Source organism: Scleropages formosus, chromosome 22 (assembly GCF_900964775.1).
Source record: "Scleropages formosus chromosome 22, fSclFor1.1, whole genome shotgun sequence".
Taxonomy (NCBI): domain Eukaryota; kingdom Metazoa; phylum Chordata; class Actinopteri; order Osteoglossiformes; family Osteoglossidae; genus Scleropages; species Scleropages formosus.
Genome location: NC_041827.1, coordinates 9430001 through 9448098, shown reverse-complemented (window position 1 = coordinate 9448098; position 18098 = coordinate 9430001). Strand labels below are relative to the sequence as shown.

Genomic DNA, 18098 nt, shown 5'->3' with positions numbered 1-18098 from the left:
TGGGGTTTTCTTTTGAATTGTTCTCAGCTTCTTTGGAAGCATGCAATTCATTCATAAAAAGTACGTGGTACAACTGGAAGCCCTGTGTTATCCCATGGCATGAGTGCGACAACTACCCGAACTCTAAAAAAAAAAAACGGCTGAGTTTGCAAATACTAAGAAATCATCAGTACACACATGATGAACGACAGAAATATTAAATCTTAAAATATACGAACTCACTTAAATTTACGCCTCGAATTAGAAATGAAAACTTAAAAAGCATTATAAGTATAATTTCTATAGTCCTGACGAAAACTGGACACCTAAACTTAGTCATAGGGCTGAAAACCGATTAGAAGTAGACGAGTTATCGCTTCGCTGCTTCGTGGAAAAGTTTGGAAAGTCCCGGCCAGGTTCTCCAATCACTTTCTTAACAAGCTATTATCCAATCCCGATCTTTGTCAGTTTTAGCAAATGACGCCTCGTCTAATCAGAGTGCCGCACAATTGCGAACTCCTATCCAATCAGATTCCTGTTCAGTAGCGGGCCGCTGTGGCCCTGTCCAATCCCAGCCGTGCTCTGTCGCGGGACCCAATCCCTCTCACAACCTTCAGTATCTCCATCTAATCACGCGGGGCACCTTCAACAAATTCCGCTGTTCAGCCGCTGGAGCTTAGTAATTTTCGAGGAGAAGTGCGGTGCTCGCTCACAGAAACCATGTCCCTACTGACGCTGAGTAGACTCGCCCCGAGGCTCCTCAAGTCTAAGGTAAAAGAAGATACTCACTGGCTACACTCACTCGCACAGCGTTGCGTGACGCTAACTCTAGACTAAAAAAGTGTGTCCATTCAGAACCAGCATGCTAAGCCTAGGCCTCTCCGAGTGTGGACTTGTTTGGTTCACGCATCTAAACATTATTTTAAGATGAGTTTCTCTGTAACTGTATTGCCAGCGTCATTCCAGCAGCAGGCCACCCTTCTCACAGTCGTAGCGCTGTGACGTCACACTCACTGCCTGAGTGGTGACGAGTTGACGGGGGACCTCGTCAAAAATGAAGAGTAGAACTTATTTGATAACGCCAAGGGTGAAAATCGTGGTTGTCCGTGTTTGTTGTCCCCCGTAGATCATCATGTGTGACTGGTGATTGGGTTCTGTAGTTTTACTCTGTTTTGGAGTGTCAGTTAGTCAGTGACGTGCAGCGTGACAGTCAGTGTGACGCGTCCTGCAAGAACATGATAAGAGAGCTTACGCAGTAATATAAGTGTGTCTTCCAGGTGATCCTTGGTTAGAGGCAAGCCTGCCCTGTCAGGGCCCTACCGTGCAGGAGAATTCACGGGTTAAATCCTAGTAAACACAGAACATGATGATCATGCCGTGGCTCTTGCCGTGAGCTTGTCTTTTTGGTGTCCTGCCTGCACCGGTGTAGGTAATGATCAGAGATCCGCTCCTGGCCTGAGATGGAGAATGAATGAGGTCCAGCTCCACATGTAATGATAACGTGTTGTTCTCTGCTCAGCTCTGGATATATCTGATCTCTAAAATTGCCCAGTGCTGTTCTCCTAGGAAAGGTACAGGATTCCTGGTGTGTTTCAAGGAGCTGGCGGATTGAATTGTAATATAGAATATTGTTAACCGTAATTATTCCTTAGCACAAGGCAGCTTACTGTGTTAGGGTTGTAGGCCGAGGTGCTTGTAATGACTTGCGCATTAACAGCTATTTCCAACAATTTATGCTTGTAGTGGTGTAAATGTGATTAGTGTTTTTATGGCCTGCCGGTAGATGTACTCTGTTCAAGGGCATTTTACTGACAAGTGTGGCACTGTTACATTTTATTAATTTAACTGAAGCTTTTCTCCAAAGCAACTTACAATTATTTACCCATTTACAGAGGTGGGTAGTTTTATTGGAGCAATTGAGGGTAAGTGCCTTGCTCAAGGGTACTGTAGCTGGAGGTGGGATTTGACCCTGCGACCTTTGTGCCTAAAGGCAGCAGCTCTAACCACTACACTAGCAGCTGTCCACTTTTTCTAGTGTTTACTTGTCTGGTGTTCCAGTATTTATGGAATGAATCTGCCATATACCTGCATTGAATAAGATACTGTATTTCAGTGATTTCAAAATATTTTTAATTCTGTTTACAAAATAAACGTTCACAGAGCAGTTTTCTTGGCTGCCATAGCTGTCTCTGAGGTTTTTTCAGAAGCTAACCTGTAAATACGTTGAACATCATTGGTATTGTTAAGCTTCTATTGATTCTGACTTGGTAGGAGTGATTTTGAAGTTACAAAATCAATTGGGAACAGCCCTTATGATCCATTTGGGGTTTTAAGTTGAAGAGTTAGTGTATTTAAAAAATCTAGGTAATCTGAAAATGGGAAAATATTTACTGAAATTTTTACAGGAAATATTTTATGCTTGAACAAACATGAAGACAAAAAAACTGCTGTGATAAGTTGTGATTGAATATAGAGAGTTCTGCTCCTCGGAGTGCAGTTCCACCTTGAGATGAATTTTCTCCCAATTTTTACACTTTAATGAAAACATTTTTGGCACAACATGGGCATTTAATGGAATGTCACTACATTGCATTGTCAAGGTCACTTCAGTTTCAGGTTGTCTTTTTTTAATAATTTAAACTTCCTTTATCATCGACACATTCGTACGAATTTGAACCTAAAGCAATTGACTACATAATTTTAATTCAGTTTGGGATTGATGTGGACCTTCCTGACCTTTGTGTTCACAGTAGCTTAAGCCAAATCCTTTGTTGCTGAATGACTTCTTTCCTTCCTCTGTCCCTTTATAGCAAGGTCACACAGACTGAAAAATTCTGGATTTAATTTCCTTTTCATTTACATCTGCCTTTTTTTTTTTTTTTTTTTTTTTTTAAAAATCAGTATTTCTCACTAAAGGGTTTAAGCTTACCCTTCATCCTCCATATTTTATTTAATATACTATATGTGTGTAATGATTATATACCTATGCTTGGTAATATTTTTAGGATTGGAAATGTAAACGGTAAAGTGTTTTAAAAGCAGTGCTGTGGTTCTTGGTAGCTGTACCAGCTCTCCTTGATAGGGGTTTCTGTGCTTTTGTAGCACTGGCCAGTCCTTGCAGTTGGTGTGCTTATTATTGAGTTAGTTTCCCTCTCCTTTGACGTTGTACCTTAGACATGGCATAGTGGTGTAGTGCGAGAGGATATGGATTTTATTTCTTCTCAGCCTCTGTGGAGTTTGCATGTTCTCCCTGTGTTTCCTCTGAGTGCTCTGGCTTCCATCTCACAGTATGAAGATGTGTTTCAAGTTTACTGCTGGTGGCTCTAAATTGTGCAACGTGTCCATTTTACACTGTGCTGCTTTTTAGATGAATGAATAGTTGTAGGTAGTGTATATAACATTGGGGCATGCGGTGGCTCAGCGGGTTTGGCCAGGTCCTGCTCTCTGGTGGCTCTGGGGTTCGAGTCCTGCTTGGGGTGCCCTGTGACGGACTGGCGTCCCATCCTGGGTGTGTCCCCTCTTCCTCCAGCCTTTCGCCCTGTGTTGCCGGGCTAGGCTCCGGCTCGCTGCTGCCCTGCTCGGGACAATTGATTTCAGTCTGTATGTGTCTATATAGCATTGTAAGTCACCTGTGTCAGCTAATAGTACTTCATAGTGTTCATTGTAAGTCACTTTGGAGAAAATTATCTGTCAAATGAGTAAAAGTAGAAACCTATTTTTGTCATTCTTTGTCTTCTTTGTGCATGCATTTCTTCTTTTTCAGAATGCCGCTTGTGTGCTTGTAGCTGCTAGAAATTCCAGTTCGACCACAGTAAGTGTTTGTAGCTAAACCTTTATTTCTGTGCCAAAAAATGGTTAACCAGACAGTTTAAATTGTAACAATTTTGTAACAAGTGCTCATCATTCTGTTGTCCTTGACTGAATATTAATACTTCTAATGTCATATCTTCAATTTTTTTCCAAATAAACAGGGACATTGAATTTTAACAGAAAATAGACAAAGTACTGATTAGTTCTATACTGTAATGCAAAGCTTTTCTGTTTGCTTCTGTAACATTTTTCAAATGCTGTTAGAATATGAGCAATATTCATGACAGAAAATGGGATCCTGCACATTTATTGCAGAACCTGAAGGATGTGTTATCAGAGCTTATCCCCAAAGAACAGAGTAGGATCAAGAATTTCCGACAACAATATGGCAAATCCGCCATTGGCCAGATCACTGTGGATATGGTAAGGTTGTGTCCTTAAATTGGCCTAATCTTGTTGTGTCAATGCCCAGTAGTATTTCTATTTCAGATGATTCTTGACTGTTCTCAGCCCTGCCCTATAGAGTCAGCTGCAAAGCACAATGTACATATTCATCATGAGCTGGTCCCCCTGAGGGTGGTGTGGTGTTTATTTCCAGGTCTATGGCGGGATGAGAGGCATGAAAGGTCTGGTGTATGAGACCTCTGTCCTGGATCCTGATGAGGTGAGTTAAACTTACTCACTTACTAGTTAATCACATTTATATAAACAGAAGGGTTTTTTAATATCAGGTGACTCATAAAGATGACATGTACTGGCACAAATTAGTGTCAGAGGTCATTGGCACATTAATAATAGGTTCTGCTCTGGTATGTCACTTCATTCAGTTTACATGCTGTGAGGCTGAAGGTCACAGCAATTGGGACATATCAAGAGGATTCTTTTTCCCATCTCTATTATTTCCAGGGAATCCGTTTTCGTGGCTACAGCATCCCAGAGTGCCAGCAGCTACTGCCCAAGGCTCCTGGGGGGCGTGAACCATTGCCTGAGGGGCTCTTTTGGCTCCTGATAACTGGGCAAGTGCCAACAGAGGAGCAGGTGATTAACGAACTGACACCATCTCATCCTGAAATTCACACACATTATTTCAGATGTGTTTTATGTATGATGGATCAGAGAAAGCACATCAGATTGCTTCCTCTCTAAAAGTAGCTCACAAAAAGTTTTCCAACCTTGTTCATATTCCATATAGGTGTATCTGGGAAAACTGGATGTTTTTGTATGTTTGGAATGTTTTTAGAATATTTTACATGGGCAGTGGTATGAGAGATCCAGCTGAAGTAGTTCTGGGCTTTTGTTGATCCGAGGAAACATATTTAAGGGGAGTTTCCGTTTCTTCCCAGGTGAACTGGCTGTCAAAGGAGTGGGCCAAACGGGCAGCCCTTCCTTCTCATGTGGTCACTATGCTGGACAACTTCCCCACCAACCTGCACCCCATGCCCCAGTTCAGCGCCGCTATCACAGCCCTCAACAGTGAGAGCAGTTTTGTGCGGGCCTATTCCGAGGGCGTCAACAAAGCCAAGTATTGGGAGGCAAGTACGTTAAGGACTCCACAGTGGCTTGCACTGGAACTTGTAAATGGTTGAAGTGGTTAAACTTGTAGTATTCTGTATTGTTAGGCATACATATATTAAGTGCAAATTTCTTTATTTATTGCTTATATGCTGTTTTTCTAGTTGTCCATGTGTATTAGTTAAAACTTGTGGAGTAATATTTTCTGGGGCTTCCTCCATTCATACAGTTACCAGCAGAATGATGAATAGTATCAGAGCTGTGTCACTCAGGAACATATTTTCTTTAACAGGTGTGGTTGAATTGGAGTGTTTGCAATTTTTAGTTGAGGATGAAAAAAATTTTAATTCTTCCACATCTGTCACAAGCCTTCTCAGAATGATTATTTAGTTCCTTGTTTGGGGAAGTCTTGGTTTAATTTTTTTTTCCCCCCTCCCCTGCTATTAAAAGTCTTGTTCAATTTCCCTTTTTCAGTACATCTATGAGGACTCCATGGATTTGATTGCCAAACTGCCATGTGTTGCTGCGAAGATCTACCGCAACCTGTACCGCGAAGGCAGCAGCATCGGTGCCATTGACTCCAAACTGGACTGGTCCCACAACTTTACCAACATGCTGGGTTACAGCGATTCGCAGTTTACTGAGCTCATGCGCCTTTACCTCACCATCCACAGGTTCAGTTTCTTCAAAGCCAACATGCAGCAATAAAAAGACTAAGTGGAGGGTGGAAAAGCATGATGGAAATAAGTAGTAAAACTTAATTTTGATCCCAAGTGACTGAGGTCAAGTCTTAGCACTCTGTCCTGCTGGATTATCTGTAAAGAATGTTGAAACAATAAAGTAAAATTGCACTCGCTCACTCACACACTCCCCTTTTTTTTTTTTTTTTTTTTTTTTTTACAGTTTTGCATTGCAGGGTAATCTCCTACACTGAGATTATGAGCAAAATGCAAAATCCAATTTTGAAGTGTCACTGGCTTCTTGGGTAAAAATGTTTTGTGTGTGTGCTGCCATCTAGTGGTGACAGCTCTAGTTAGATAATTAACTACTGTCTAGCTGATGCCTTTGTCCAAGGTGATTTATGATGCTAAGACAAACATTACAAAAATGTGGATTGGAAAAAAAAAAAAAAATGCTTTAATATCAATTTTCTCCTTTTGCAGTGACCATGAAGGTGGTAATGTCAGTGCCCACACTAGTCACCTTGTGGGCAGTGCACTATCTGACCCCTACCTCTCCTTCAGTGCTGCCATGAATGGTTTGGCTGGACCTCTACATGGCCTGGCTAATCAGGTAGGTTTTCTCGTCTTATATGAGCTAGGTTTCTGAAGAAACATGCAATTACTCCCTTTAGTCTAACCAGAAATAAGATGATGGTTTTAAGTGAAAGAAAGCATATGTGATTTCCTACTGTACCTGTATAGGAAGTGCTGGTTTGGCTGACAGCCTTGAAGAAGGAGCTGGGCGGAGAAGTGTCTGATGAGAAACTCAGAGACTACATCTGGAACACACTCAAATCTGGAAGGGTGAGGGAGAATACCAGAACCCTTAAAGATTTTTACTATTTAAGCACAAGGTTGAGAATACAATGCAATTACATAGCTGACTGTGGTTCAGCTAGTGAAATTAACTATATTCAGAATTTTTATAAATACCTATATTATTAAAGGTTTACATATATCGATTATAACTTTGGATTTTACCAATACAAAATGGAAAAAAAAAAAAAAAATTACTTATGTGTTGTGTGTACCAAAGATGATTTTTCACTATTGGTATATTTACAAATGCTCGGTGTAGTAATAATTTCAAGATGTTCAGAACTTCAACACAAGTTTAATGAACAACATGATGAGAATAAAATAAAATAGACGAAAAGGTGTCCCAGTGCAGCCTTGGACCGGGTGATGCGCTTCCTTTCTGACAGAGCTCTTCTCTCTGTGTCAGGTGGTCCCTGGCTATGGGCATGCAGTGCTAAGGAAGACTGACCCGCGGTACACATGCCAACAGGAGTTTGCCCTAAAGCACCTGCCCAATGACCCACTGTTTAAGCTAGTGGCCCAACTGTACAAGATTGTGCCTAATGTGCTACTGGAGCAGGGCAAGGCCAAGAACCCCTGGCCCAATGTGGATGCCCACAGTGGGGTGCTGCTGCAGGTATGCTGGAAATGTGGAGTCTCTTCCTGTTGCATCTGCATTTTTATCCCATTTCTGCTTTAATGGGAGCAAGTTTAGAAAAGCACAAAACATGACTCTTTAGACAAAGAGAAGCTTCTTAATTGTGGTGACTCACAAGGTCTATTATTGAAACTTGGCTATGCCATTGTTATGCATTAGTTTGTTCACAGTTAACCTACCTGACTATTAATTTGTATCTTTTGTTTAACTTATGAACAACAGTTTTTCCTAAGCCTTTTGATTCAAAATCTTGATTACATTACTCGCCTTTTTCCCCTACTCCTGAAATGGGCAAAGTTTCATTGTCTGTTTGTAAATGGCTGTCTGCTCTATTTAACATGACAGCTCTGGGGTTACCCGGGTCAGTAATCTGGCTGTTAATGAGTACCCTTACTCTGTTTCTCTTCCCCACGCTGTCCCCCACCCCCTGCAGTACTACGGCATGACTGAGATGAACTACTACACCGTGCTGTTTGGCGTGTCACGGGCCCTCGGTGTCCTGGCCCAGCTGGTCTGGAGCCGAGCACTGGGCTTCCCCCTGGAACGGCCCAAGTCCATGAGTACCGATGGTCTCATGGCTCTGGTGGGGGCCAAGTCGGGGTAGACCTGGCAAGAGACGACAAAGAAATGGAGGTGTAAAAGAAGAGAATATTGGGGAGAGGAGACATCTTCAACTCTCCCAGATGGAACATTTGGGATATTCAAATATTACACCGTTTAGACAGTATACTTTTAAACTATAAGGACTCAGTTCATCCCACTTTTTGGCAAAGTAATGAAGTCAGCATTTATATAAACTCCAAATTTGAGTTATTAACGCTGTTGCCCTTATGTCTGTTACCATTTCAAAGCTATTTTTATCTCCATGGAGCATAGTTATTTTTCCATTTAGTCCACACTGGTTCGTTTCTTCTAAAATACACCATCAGGGTCCTTTCACCAGTGACTGGACTCCTGCATGTTCTGTGGCACCACTGATCTTTGACAGCTTTTTGTATACGTGAACTGCACTATGACAAGCATGTACCGCACAATGCCACTCAAATCAGTTGACTGACAGCTCACAGGACTCCACCTTTTTCTTTTTTTGCAGCTGTGTACTTCTTTCATATGTTGTAAGTATTCTCTGTGTTGGATTGTCTCCTAGCACTTTTAAAATTTTGGTTTGCAGTTACTTTAGTCATCATGAAGGATACCCAGTTTTATATTTGTAGTGTTGTAAATTGGGTACCCTTTTAAGGGAGTAAACAAACACCTGGAACAGTGCTATGATGGCTGCAGAAGTTCTTGTCATAGTGTTCTAGAGGTTTTTTCCCCAAAATCAACAGGACAATGATTTTTTTTTTTTTTTTTAAATCTTTTATCATATGAATACTGGAGTGAGTTGGCATTGTGGCTGAACTTCCCATTAATACTAGAGATTTTCTAAAAAGGGCGCTTTGGGGAAAACATGGAATGCCAGACGTGGCACTTATCAAGTTTAACAGGTATTGGTCGATAAAAGATAGAGCTTGTATGAATGAACAATTTATGCAACACTTCACTTTAGTTTATCATTTACTTTTCACCAAATCATGTGAAAAATCATGTAATCTCTGATCAGAATAACCTGTAGACTTGCAGACTTTTTAATTAAAAGGGATGATCGATCTGGAAAGGGGGGAATTGCTTTATAATATGCTCTGGACACAATTTAATACAAAGCTTTAATGGCTGGAAAAACAGGTTTTTTATGTTTTGAGTACAAATAATTTCTGGTTCAGATATTTTGAGGCAACCTAAAAATATTGTTAAACAAAAGTATCATGGATTTTTATCTACCAATGTTTTACTGTGAAAAGGTTTATGACATTGTACATATTAATGTGCATTCCTCATTAGCAGTAGTAATGTTGGGCTTGTTATTGTATTACTTGTTATTTATTTCAGCGTGATGTCTCTTGTTCTGTTTTGTTTATATAGAGACATGAGCGGATTTATTTTTTTTTATGTAGTTGGAATGTCCGGCTAATGAACCATTAAATGATAGAGGAGTTAAAAGGACAGCAACCTTCAAAAAAATAGGACTTGACTATTTCCTATGCAGCAAAGAATGATTTGTAACTTTTAGCGTATGTTAAAGTAAGCCTGCTGGGAGAAGACATTGCATTCAGCTTTATTCTTAATAGATTCACCCGGTAGAGGTGGTGCACCCTCCTGATTTTGCTGATCATGGGTCTGGGAGGAGGTGGCTAACTCACTTTACACACTCCAGTCTGCCAAGTGTTGGCATTTTTGGCTTCTCCCTTGTGTTGAACCAGCCTGACTTTGATTGTCATAAGTCCCCCCTTTAGATATTGTTTGATTTCATCATATGCAACGGTGCTTTGAATGCTACTTTCCTGTGGGAATATATGTACATTTTACAGATTGTTTGTGTCAATGTTTCACCCTGTTTATATTGCAAATCTTCAGGTTGTTCTGTACTAATGTGATGTGGAGAAATGTACAAGACTGAAAATGCAACATATATAGAATTTTGGTTTGGAACATGAGCTAGGGTGGGGATGGGACTTTGAAGTGCAGAGATGAGACAAAAATGGAAAACAACAAAGGAAGCCAATAAATGGTTTTATCAGTCCTGTGTCTTGTGTCATCTTAGCCAAAATAAAAATACTGCCATCATTATCTAAATACTCATAAGCAGATGGCTAGCAAGCTGAAAAAAATGGCTGTAGTGTGTCAGTCTAGCTTTCATGTTCCCATTTAATTCATAATAAAACTCAATAAGATCTTCCTTGCCTTTAACCGAGGACTGCAGTATATTACTGCTGAGAACCTGTGTTCTGTTGAAATACTGATGTTTTCTGATAGCTGCCCTATCTCACCTTATTAGTGAAACTGCTCTTTCTAAGTTACATCTTTGATTTAAGAGCGTCTTACTTGTGCTGCGCAGGATACCTTTGCTGGGTACGTCTCCTGGACAATGCATCGGGAAAAGGGAAACATGACACCATTTTGGAGTGTCACCTTTTCCTCTTGCGTAAGTGTGTGTGCGTATAAGCGTGCTCAGCTGCTCTATTCCAGGGTTCTGTTCTCTACGATCTTATTAATAGCTGTTCCACATGCCTCTACCATACTCAGATTTCTGTTAGTCCTTTTGCCCTTTTCACAAACTCATTCCTGCTTGCAAATTACTGGCCACACCACCTTGCTTTCACATTTCCATTTATTCAGGTAGCAGATGCTTCTCCCAAATGGGACGCACAGCTCGGCAAAAATAAAAGAGCATTTCACCGACGGATGGAGAGACATAGATGCAGATTTGCGATTCCCAAAGTGCATCCAGTTTGTATGATGTCACTGTCTAAACCAACATACATTACATGGGTAGCTGTGTACAGAAATGGTACAGTACAGTACTTTCTTGACAAATTATTTTGCTCAGGTTGAGTATATTTACATTTATTCATTTAGCTGACACTTTTCTCCAAAGGGACTTATAATGTTAGTGTACGTACAATTATTTACCCAATTATAGAGCTGGGGAATTTTACTGGAGCAATTTAAGGTAAATACCTTGCTCAAGGGTACTACAGCCAGAGGTGGGGATCAAACCTGCGACCGACCGTTGGGTCCAAAGGCAGCAGCTCCACAGCGGTTCCTCTATGTCTCGGTTTTGATCCAAGTAACACACAAGACTTCTCTCAAGGGCATCAGTACAGGAGAGACTGTAACCCTATGTTGTACGCTATGAAAGGGCTTACGCTTTATTTTCTCCAAAACATACAGGTGCCCTGAGCATACAGCACTTTTGCACCTAAATATAAAACATAACAACAGTACAATATTTATGCTTTAATTTTATTAAGGGGTGTACAGTTTCCTTACAATACATACAATATTTTATAAAATAAACATTTCATTGTATTCATTTGCTCATTTGTTACATTCTTCTAATTGCATTTAAATGTGCTTGTGATTGTTCATCCTTCAGTTTTTGCTCACTATCACTGCAAACACTCATAGTTCTTTGCGGGAGGAATTGGTGAACACGGAAATAGTTTCAAACTAAATATACCAAGCAAGGGAGGGAATGACGCTTGATGAGGTGTTCTACAAGAGTTTACTGTTCTCTGGGCAGCAGGAACTGCAGTACTCACAAGATCGCTAGAAAAGTGTACAGTGTACGAGCAGCGTATGCACGTGGCAAACCAGTTCAGATATAGAAATCGCAAAAGAAAAAAAAAAAAAAAAAAAAGGCCAAACGAATCTTGCTAAGAAAATTCTTAACATTATAGGTAAAGCAACCCTAAGCAAGAGCATTTTTTAATAAAACCAAGAACATATTTTTTCAAGATATATTCAGCTTTTGTCGATAATGAACAAGCATTCCTGTAGATCAGGAACTGAAGACAACCTGACTCCATTGCCAAAGGAATCGGATCATTATTAGAACAAGTCATTTCAACCCCCGCAACTAATCTGAGCAACTTTGGAAAAGGAAGCCACTAGGCTTTTATCGTTCTCTATTAAAAATTGTGTTCTGACTCATAGCTAATTTGGAATGGCACCAAATTCTGAAGTATTACTGTGTTTCAAGCTCCACTACATGCTGTCTATTTTCCAAATTACACTTTATGAAGTAATGCACAGGAACAGTGTCTATAGCCTGTGCAGCTGTGCTGGTACAGTTTCCACTGACAGCATCTGTTTCACCTTTATGAAAGAGCAAAGCTAATATTTCTGTTAAAAACCCTGAGAATGATCAAAAATTAAATAGAAAAAGCATGATATTGACAGCACAAGGAGCGAATTCCGTTAGTGATTCTAAAGCACCTCAGATATGACCAAATTGAAGGCCAGGTGGGGAACAGATGGAAAGGACAGGAAGATGCAATTTACTGCAACAAATCTACTGATGCACCTGTCTAAATGAACAAGTCTCAGCCAAACCTCTGGGTATGTGGTTTGTTGTTAATGTAGAATAATTTAACTACAAAACATCATTTTGTTTAATTTCCATACATTTTATATACATTTATTACAGTTCAAAGTAAAGGTGTTCCTGACAAACCTGACAGCAAATGGACAGCTTGAGGTTACTCTTTTCTGAAGGTTATACACTCTAAGACAAGGCGGGTGACGGACGACAACGTTCCCTTGTCATGAGACAGACATCACCGTTCAGCACGGACTTGAACAATCTCTGAATTCTCAAGGTATCAGTGATGAATTCCAAAATGTAAATGAATGGGGAAAAATCCCACCCATATTCTTAACTGCAAAAAGGTACTGCAGGTATGTGCTTCTCATATTTTTCAAAATCATAAGTTAAATTTAACATTTCACAGATCTCAGACATCCAAATTCCATTATAATTACAGGAGACCGCTTCTATGTAACAAAAAAAAAACATAATGGGTCATACTCTGTAACTGTGGTTCTATCAATGGATGTATCAGATCTTTACTACACAATTTATGAGCTTGAGTTATTTGTCCTACTCTTATTAATGTCTTTCCTTAGTATTTTTAAATACTTCTCCACTGAAATTTTATTAATTTACAAAAGGTGTTCTTCGTGGACCACATTACTGCAATCACTAACAGTCTCCTGGAATACTGAGAACTTGCACATTAACTGTGGGTTTTTATGTATTGATATATATAACAGAGGTTTTCTGCATAACTTACACTTGACGGTTAATGAATTTTAACTGCACAACATCCAACTTCTAGATATTCCCCTGAATCACACCAAAGGATATCTGAAGTCTACTCTTTGAATGGGACAGACCTGAATTCAGGGTCCAAGACAGACTAATACAGTACATTTTTTTGGAACAGGTGTTAACTGAATGACAAGTGTTAAATCACCAATCACTTCTCCACCAAAATCAGAGACTTTACAATTCCCTTTCTGTATGAAATGAAGCAGGGCATCTGCACCATCTGTACATGAAGTAGAAACCAGCGTTCAGAGTCTTAGTGTGAACCAGTACAAATCAGAGCATCTAAACTGGTTCTCAGCTTCATTCTTTCAGTCAAGAACATAAATATTTTTATACATTCCAATACAGCTGAATTTAAGCGACCAATTCATTCTGTAATTTTTAATTTGCCGATCAGCATTATTTGATTGACAAACATCCATTTCCCTGCCACATTTCCTCCCCTCATCCTCCATTATACAGGACACTGATTTATTTCCTGTTAAATATCCAGCTCAAGGGTTCTATAGTGATGCAGCGCACAGACACCTATTCCAGTTTCCTGACTGTGATGCTGCCCGACAGATTTTTGCCATCTGCATGGCATGTAACACTGCACTGGTCACTCACATTCTGTACAGTACAAAGAGCCTCACATAACAGGTTTTAATAGGAATATTAGTTTTCAGGGCCAAATAAATACAACAAGATTAACTTTGAAACAAAAGCAATGTTTCACATATGTATGTATATCTTGACAGTGTCTCCTACTTTCTAAATAAAAAGTACAAACACACTTAAATTAAAACATCACTCACATATTACCCATTCATTCCTTTTCTAATAAATAGAAGTGAAATATTTCCTTGAAAAGAGGAAAAAAAAAAACAAAAACATTTTTGATATATAAAAAAAATAAATCCCTATGGTAAGGAAGAATGATGGTGTTTGACCTGCTAGAATTGATTACATAATTCCAATGGCAGCAAAACAAAGACAAAAAAAAAAAAAAAATCAATGTATCAACAAGACACTGGCACTCTGGGAAAATCTTTAAGGAGCTCCTTAGCCGAAGCAAATTAATTAACCTGAACTGCTTTTTAATTACCCACCTGCAATAAATGGACCATGTGAGGTAAAAGTAAGCAGTGGAGGTTGTCCTGCATAAGGCCTTTGAATTTAAGATTGTACTGGAAAGCATCCTAATAGCAAACAGCTTTAAAAAAAAAAAAAAAAATGTTCTCTGACCCACAAAATTTTGACAAGAGGGAGACAGAAACTGATTGGTACCCAGTGGAAAAAAAATTCCATATTCCATGGCAACAGGAGTGATGTCAGTATAGCTGGGAAATGGTGAGAATTGGCCAGCACACATGCAAGAGGCGTGTGGTTCAGGTTCAGGTTCATGTCTGGTGCACCTCATGGAACATGAGCTCCCGTGGGATGCGCGTCTCCGGGCCGTACAGTTTGCAGGCACGGCGTTCGAATGCAGCAACCATCTGTTTCACCACCTCGTCAAAGAACATAGTAGCCAACTGGGAGTGCAGCAAGGAGCGAAATTCGAATGAAATCTAGGAGGAAAAAAGGAAAGATGCGATGACACAAAAAAGATAAGGCAAGGATAAAGTTAAGAGCAGAAGTGAGAACAAAGAGACTATGGGAGCAGAATAAGACAACTAAGCAACTCAGTCAATAAACAGTATTTCCATTAAACAGCATCATTAATATTTATTACATTTGTACTTCTAATTATTTCACATCAGTCAGTAACAAGGTCATCTGAAGGTATAGGTACAGTACACCCAAGGAGCACTGAATGATGTGTGCTCATTCCAGCAGGACATCAGGGGAACAGCAGGCCACAGCCGTTACTCGAAAGTTTCAATGAAATAAGAGGCTGAACAAAGGACAGTACTCACAGAGAAGTCCACAGTACAGGTCCGGGGGTACCCAGGGATGCCGGGGCTGAAGCGCCATATCGTTTCAAGGTGGTTAAACAGTTTACCATCCGTACATACAGCCTGGAAGATAAGAGTGGATAATTAAGAAGGAAAACTTTTATTTTAAAACAGCAGTTTAAGTTAAGCACAGTGTCTTTTTTTAAAATCCCTAATAGTTCTTGTTTAATTTATGGCAGACTGCAAAGCAACTACTTTTAAACAGCAGCTTTGATTTGGGCTTAATTTCATATGGTATCAGACAGTCTTTTAAAACACTTGCTGAAACTCAGAGTTAAAATGCTGTTTATTGTGACCATTAGAGGCTAAGGATACAAAAAAGGCCCTATCAGAGAGATAATAATACCTTGACAAGGTGAGGTCTCACATTGGTGATCATGGAAGTGTATCTTTCCATGACCGGAGGGAATCCAACTTCTAGTTGGGCCCTTGCATGTCCCGAGCGCTTCATGATCGTCTGAGACTTTTTGCACCATGGAACGAAGAGCTTGTAGTCATCAACATTGGACACCACATCATACATCTCTTGCATTGAGTACCTAGTGGTATAGGGCAGCAAATGTTTGATATTAAAATATGGCTTCTCTGAGAAGGCAGATAAAGCCATTCCTTGGATTGTACTGGAGAAAGTCAACTCTGTCACAAAAACAATGACCCTTTTGTCACATATATTGCCTTCCAGAGAAAGACAGTCCAAGCTCTGAGGACACAATTCCTGGAGAAGAACTTTGAAGGTAGAAGGGACCTATGGGGGATCAGTACACACCCTATTATTCTGCGCTCAGAGTACTCCTTCCTCTTGTTCGGAAGGCTGAGGAACGTCCTGCTAGATGGGATAACAGGCTCCTGGTCTAAACAGCACAGCATCCTGTGGGTCCTCGTCATTAAAATGCCACATGAAGAAAGGTACCTAGTGTAAAAGAAAAGTTATTGAGTTACCAGGCAGCACGTCCAGAAATATTACCATATATGGAACAGCACAAAATTTCCACCTAATATTTCCTTTAATCTATATAGCACATAAAGTACTTGGGGGGCAAAAGTAATGGGGCAGCACAGTGGCACAGTGAGTAGCGCTGCTGTTTCACAGCACCTGAGTGGTGTGAGAGAATGTGGGTTCGATTCCCGCTCAGCCTGTGTGGAGTTTGCATGTTCTCCCCGTGTCTGTGTGGGTTTCCTCAGGGTGCTCTGGTTTCCTCCCACAGTCCAAAGACATGTTGTTCAGGTTCCCCCATAGTGTGTGAGTGACACAGAGAGAGTGTGTTCCACTGATGTATGGATGAGTGACGCAGTGTATCTAGCAGTGTAAGTCACTGCGGTGAATAAGGTGTGTGGGCTCATAACACTACATAGAGTTCATTGTAGGTTGCTTTGGAGAAAAGCATCTGCTAAGTGAAATGTACTGCATGTCTGCCACCTTTTCAGTTTTTGCCACTGCAATTTATTACCATGAATGGCTGTTAATAATTAGAAGCTGTGGATATAAGAACATGTTCTGTATAATATGTACACAAAGGTTCCTCTGTTGTGTCAAGTGTAATCCTCCACCAGTGATTCTCATCAAGAGAAAGGTTGGCAGGAAAATACCTGTAGCTTCACCAAAAAAAAAATAACTACTTACTAATTAATTACTATTTGACACATTTGCTAAAAGGTTACCATAAAGTACAGAACTGACTGAGTAAACAGAGCATCACCATCCCACCACCTCATCATCTACAGGTACTCTGAAATCATCTTTAAAGTGGAATAAAATGTTAGAAGATTAATCCATTTGCTCTCTACTTTCCTGCTACTGTATTGAGCAGCTGATGCACAACGAAGATTTGGAAATTATTTAGTAATAAGAAACTTGATGCAACAAATCATCCATTTCCATCACAGTGACAGTTTAGACTTCAGTTGATGCATTTTTACATGATTATGGGCATCAAGTCTAGTCTAATGACCGCTGGTCTCTCATAATATTAATCTTTGCATTTCTTTATGCCATGTGCAACTAAAAAGGCAATTTATTAGACACGCGATAACTTCTCGCAATAACAATAACCATTTAAACAACAGACATAACTTTTTTTAATAACTCATTTTATTTTCTCAAGTCTACCGTACGGTTACGTAGGAAACGTTGCACGCTGACGACAAAGACGTACGTGTTGTAACCCGACACGTGACTCTAATTTCCTCACCTGATTGGCTGTCGGGCTCGGGACAGCGCCGTCCGGGATCGGCCAGTGCCCAGGGTAGCGATCTCGAAAAAGTCGCTTAACGTCCGAACTCCCATCGGCCACCGCCGGACTGTTGGGGCGGCCATTCTTCACACGACCGGCTTCGTAACCCCACCGAAACCCGCACGAGTCTGGTGCCTTGAAATCCCACCAAAAATATTATACTGGAACCAGTGCGGGGAGCAAATTAATATCCTAGTCGCTTGGCTGAATCCTTTCCACCGCTTCGACAGCAAGAACCGGCGTGTTTAACTTTTTTATTTTTGCAAGATTAGTACTCAGAGGAGAGAGGAGTGACGATAAACTCGTTTAATCAGTCCAACAGGTTCATTATAAAAAAGGCCGCCCATGATTCTCCCCAAGCTCGCTGGGTGACCGAGTAAGCTAGCTTAGCTAGCTAAGAAATTTCAAATTGTTAGCTGACTATCTATCTTAACTAGATTAATCCAAGCTTCAAAATCCCAGATCGTGTGTCTTCTACACCCCTTACATTCTTCACTATCCCTTCAATTGTCCCACATCGAGTTTCAGTATAAGCGGCGACCTTCCACGGGATGCCGGTTTCTGTTCACTTGCCGTTCCTCTTCACTGTCACCGCATGATACGTCATGACTACGACACCGCCCCTCCCCTGCAACAGTCTGTGACGTAATCGGAAGGCAGCGATTCATGGTGGAAGTGCGCGTGCTTTTGTTTCTCGTGTTAGGAGCCCTGTAGGTTACAAGGTCTAGTTCGGGGAAT

The 18098-nt window shown here is 40.5% G+C and overlaps 2 protein-coding genes across 3 annotated transcripts; one reads left to right on the top strand and one right to left on the bottom strand.

Moving 5' to 3' along the window:
* The first annotated feature begins 571 nt into the window (after window positions 1-571).
* Window positions 572-9963, top strand: LOC108918473 (citrate synthase, mitochondrial). The gene is made up of 11 exons (XM_018725762.2): window positions 572-750; window positions 3743-3790; window positions 4105-4212; window positions 4388-4453; window positions 4696-4827; window positions 5133-5321; window positions 5776-5975; window positions 6465-6594; window positions 6726-6827; window positions 7249-7458; window positions 7913-9963. Exons 1-11 carry the CDS (start codon window positions 700-702, stop codon window positions 8081-8083), a joined length of 1407 nt encoding a protein of 468 aa, XP_018581278.2. The 5' UTR covers window positions 572-699; the 3' UTR covers window positions 8084-9963.
* Window positions 9964-14099: 4136 nt separating this feature from the next.
* LOC108918474 (coenzyme Q-binding protein COQ10 homolog A, mitochondrial-like) lies at window positions 14100-17946 on the bottom strand. 2 transcript variants are annotated; one of them, XM_018725763.2, is made up of 5 exons: window positions 17319-17946; window positions 15896-16039; window positions 15476-15668; window positions 15091-15192; window positions 14100-14742 (listed from the first exon to the last, which is right to left on the bottom strand). In XM_018725763.2, the coding sequence occupies exons 1-5, from the start codon at window positions 17441-17443 to the stop codon at window positions 14575-14577; spliced, it is 732 nt and encodes a 243-aa protein (XP_018581279.1). In that variant the 5' UTR covers window positions 17444-17946; the 3' UTR covers window positions 14100-14574. The 2 variants fall into 2 exon arrangements, with proteins under 2 accessions (XP_018581279.1, XP_018581280.1); XM_018725764.2 differs by having other exon boundaries at window positions 15497-15668.
* Between the last annotated feature and the right edge of the window lie 152 nt (window positions 17947-18098).